Source organism: Vigna unguiculata, chromosome 5 (genome assembly GCF_004118075.2).
Source record: "Vigna unguiculata cultivar IT97K-499-35 chromosome 5, ASM411807v1, whole genome shotgun sequence".
Taxonomy (NCBI): domain Eukaryota; kingdom Viridiplantae; phylum Streptophyta; class Magnoliopsida; order Fabales; family Fabaceae; genus Vigna; species Vigna unguiculata.
In genome coordinates, this window is record NC_040283.1 from 44,509,656 (window position 1) to 44,513,699 (window position 4,044).

General features: G+C 35.7%; 1 protein-coding gene across 1 annotated transcript; it reads right to left on the reverse strand.

Moving 5' to 3' along the window:
* Positions 1–967: 967 nt before the first annotated feature.
* LOC114183811 (LOB domain-containing protein 1-like) lies at positions 968–2,308 on the reverse strand. Its single transcript, XM_028070960.1, has 2 exons — positions 1,894–2,308; positions 968–1,645 (listed from the first exon to the last, which is right to left on the reverse strand). The coding sequence occupies exons 1-2, from the start codon at positions 2,128–2,130 to the stop codon at positions 1,286–1,288; spliced, it is 597 nt and encodes a 198-aa protein (XP_027926761.1). The 5' UTR covers positions 2,131–2,308; the 3' UTR covers positions 968–1,285.
* Positions 2,309–4,044: the final 1,736 nt, after the last annotated feature.

The following is a 4,044-nucleotide window of genomic DNA, read 5'->3' on the forward strand; positions in this document are numbered from 1 at the left end:
AATAAGTTGCCGACAGCTGACAATGTTGTATGGTTGGGTTGCTTTATAAATATCACCTCACGTGGGCAGCACATGATTTAAATTATAGCCCCCAAAACGCGTTTATGGGAGACACACACATGCCATCATAACCCACAAACATCTTTTCATTATTCTTCTCACACCTTTGCCTTCTTCCGATGCTTCTTACCAATATTACTCTTTTTTGTCCATTTATAACAACATTTTTTTAAGATAAAACAATTTCATAATATATAAATTAGTTATAAATCTTATTTTATAAATTGATTTTGTAAAATTGAGTTAAGCTTAAACTTCCCTCCTTATCATACTGTCAAAGTCTAACATAATGGTATAAATCATAACTAAACATGATACCACGATTAAACCATCAAATCCTTAAATTCTCTTGGGATGGATTTTCTCTGTAAATAATGCAAAATAAATAAATAAAAATTGTCAGTGATTAACCAAACTGTGTAAAAAAAATATTATTATAACCAAACAATCCATTAAAAATTAAAACATCTAACAATAAAATCTCAACCGAACGAGTCAATGCAATCCAACTTGTCTTTCATTCACCAAGTTGGTGGATTATGTAAGTTTAAGAGTTGAACAACTTAACTCAACACAATAATATTGAAAGGATCTATCAATCAAATTTAACTCATTTAAACCTCTCTGGTTTATCCCTTCTGAAAAATCACTCATTTAATATAGCAAGTTTATTGAAATATGGTCGAAGAGGTCAAATAAAGTTGCAAATCACTGTTAATTAACGTAATAATTGTCTTCTTGCATTGTGGTTGTTCGGTCTTCCATCTTGATATTGCCTAGATTTGTGTTTTGATTGACATTATATCCACAAAGGAATTTTTTTGTTTTGGTAGAACCATAACGAATCCAAAGTCATAAGGTCAAAAGTTGCTTTGACATGGAACTAACCATTCATGAGAGAGATCAATTTTTGAATGATTATGGTAGGTGACCAAAAAAAGTGTTCCAGATTTAAAATACCAGTGCATACAAACACACGAAAGCATAACACTTCCCCTGTTTTCTTCAATATTGAAACCATTACATGTTTCAAAAAAAACCATCACTTTGCCAACATTGTGCAAAGCAAGACCATTAATTTCTCCAAAATCTTCCTACCCATGAGTTATAGCTGCCAAAGTTACTTTTATAATTTATTAGTTCTACTTGATTCCTTGAACCTCTCCTTAGGAGAATGTCATGGGAACATTTATGAAATGTCTAGTATAAATCTGGTTCATGATAATCATGTCCAAAGAGGCTCCCATAGAGAGTTTAGGTTGGTGTTATCCTCAAAGAAACTGAGATTGTTCTGATAGCCACTGCTGTGGGAAGGACTTGTGATGAAATTGTCGACGGATTGTTGGGGTGATTCCTGTGGAGTCTGTGACATTTCCATGCAAATTAGAGCCACGAGATTGGCTTGTTGGAATTGCATGTTTACAACCTCAGCTTGTGCCTTTGCTAACTGTGCTTGAAGTTCATTCACTTGCTTTTGGAGCTGGCAAATTGCACCTGCACTTCCATATACAGGGTCTCTTATTCTTGCACCAGCCTCGTAAACCATGCTCGCCACTGCATCAGCTCTCTGACACTCCGGAAGTTCCTGCAAATCCAACCAAAACAACAATGTCATCAATTTAGTTCTTCAATCCTCAATACAATGCATTAAGGTGTATAAAAATCTGTTTCCTAACATAGTATCAGAACTATGAATTAGAACATATGCTAAAAATATTATTTGTTCGATTTATTGTTCTATCCGTTATCTATTAGATATGTATATGTCTTGGTGTAAATGTGTTGAAAGTCGAAATTAACTAGTTGAGTTAGGGTTAAAATTCACTTATTTACCTGTAAGAACTTGATTATATTGCTGGCACCGAAGACTCTGTGAGCAGTGGTGAACTTGGCGGGTTCGGTGGGAGGGAAATAAGGTGCCAACACACATTTCTCAGCACATCTTCGCCTAAGGATTTTGCATGCAGCACAAGGGGTCATGACAAGTTGGGGAGGGGAAGAAGAAGAAAGGGTATTGGAGGAGTGAGAGAATGTGGGAGAGGAAGAGAGGGTGTTTGCGTCACTCTCCATTGCTGACCCTGAATATTTTGTTGTCTTGTGTTTGGCTTCTACTTGGTGTGTTTGAGGGACAAAGAGTGAAGAAGCGTGGGGTTGTTTGGGAGCCAAAACTTGGGTTTTATAGATAGCAAGAGCGTATGAAATTCGTTAAAACTGGCTGCGCTCTCTCTTCTTTTCTCACTTCTCTTGTTAGGTGTTGCGATTATGATGCCTCCTTTGGCTTATTGTATGAAAACTCTTACCAAGTTTGACAAAACCGTTTTTTATATATTCTGCTTGTTCCTTCCTTTTTTTTTTCATTTCCTTTCACTTTAACACCATCAAGTAATAATAATAATAATAATAACAATCACTGCAATGCAAGTTAAGTTAGACCTAGACCCTTCCACATGGAAGCAATTCTAGCACATATTTTCCATAGAAAAAAACATTATATTATGCCTAACTTGCTTAGGTCTAGTAAAGTGACTTTTCCTGATGAGTAAAAGAAAAAAGAAAGGGTGACAGTCATGTCTTATTCACCCTCCAGCTTTTTTGGACCCTAGTCAGTAGTCATGGTACTTCTTTCCAACGCAAAAAAAGTCATACTCCAATTAAACTGCTTAAACCACGCAGTAATTGCTCATTAATACGTGCCACACGTCTTCTTTTCATTAGTTATTATTTCATTTAAACCATTATATTCAACAAAATGCATGCATACATTTTGACAAACACCTGGTCTGCACTACCCATGTAAATTTCTGAACCAAATGCTGGATAAAATTAACACTTTACACAGTTAACCCCATTGACGCGTTCAATGAAACGGTATAAATAATCACATTCTCTGGAATGTGTGTGCCGGTCAGCACTTAGGGGTCCAGTTTTTGAGTTCTAGAATTCTAGTTCAGGACAACATGCACATGGCCCACACCATTGTTACTAAAGTGCATACCAAAATTCAGTTTAAATACAGTATCCTACGTAATAATGACGTAAGAAATACGCGGGTGTTTGTGTTGGTGGTGACAAGTGGCAGTGATTTGGACAGAAACGGTGCGTTTGGACAGAGTTATTGGGGTTGCTGCCACCACGGTGAGACCGTGCTATCTACTTTCTTAACTAACACCTAATGACGATGGCGTTTTATAATTTATTCACGAAAGTCTGTGTAAGAAACCAAACCAAACCAAACAAAAACCAAGTGTTTGTTTTGTTTTGTTTGCAGAAATTTATGTATACATGTCTGTGTCTGCATGTTTGCACGAGATGTAATGGGTGGGGCAAGGTTGGTGGAGGACCGTTCAGCTCGTTGAACACAAGGGAAAAAAGATAAACTTGTTATAATCAAAGTTTTTTGCCATTAAGTTCCACCTTTTCAAATCATTGAATTTTGCTCCGTTTATGCCTAAATTTTTCCCGGGTTTTGCAGTGGACTTTTCTGCTATATCCATCATTAATTAAGTCCTTTTACATACAATGTGTGCATGATGATAAGATTAAGAATTAATGTAGTTAAACATTTCTTACAGAAAAGTTTGTAACTTTAATGCATTATGCTCACATTACATTCTTCGAACCGTTCGTGATTAAGTAATTGAATTTTTTAGGTTAATGATAGATTAATAATCAAGTAATGATTCTTAAAATGAATAAGAATTGGTTGTTGTAGCAGACATTATCCAATACTGGAAATTAGTTCTAAAACAATAGTTATCTCGAAAGGATCAAGTTTTCCACGCGTTGGGGGAAAAAAATAAAGTTGAGGTTTGAAGTTTGCAGTGGAAATAGTTGGACTTTTGTAATTTTTAAGATTTTTTGTTTCCCATTGAATCGTAGTAGCCCTGTGGTAGAGCATACATAAACTTCACTTTACGTCATTTTTAGAAAAGAATGGGACCGAACAGAGGCATTAGGTTTAAAAAAGTGATTAAACCGTTAGGT

Excerpts from the sequence above, each read along its gene's own strand:
- LOC114183811 (XM_028070960.1), bottom strand. The coding sequence starts at position 2,130 with ATGGAGAGTGACGCAAACACCCTCTCTTCCTCTCCCACATTCTCTCAC. Across the intron at positions 1,646-1,893 it reads ATATAATCAAGTTCTTACAG|GAACTTCCGGAGTGTCAGAG; the intron begins GTAAATAAGTGA and ends TTGGATTTGCAG.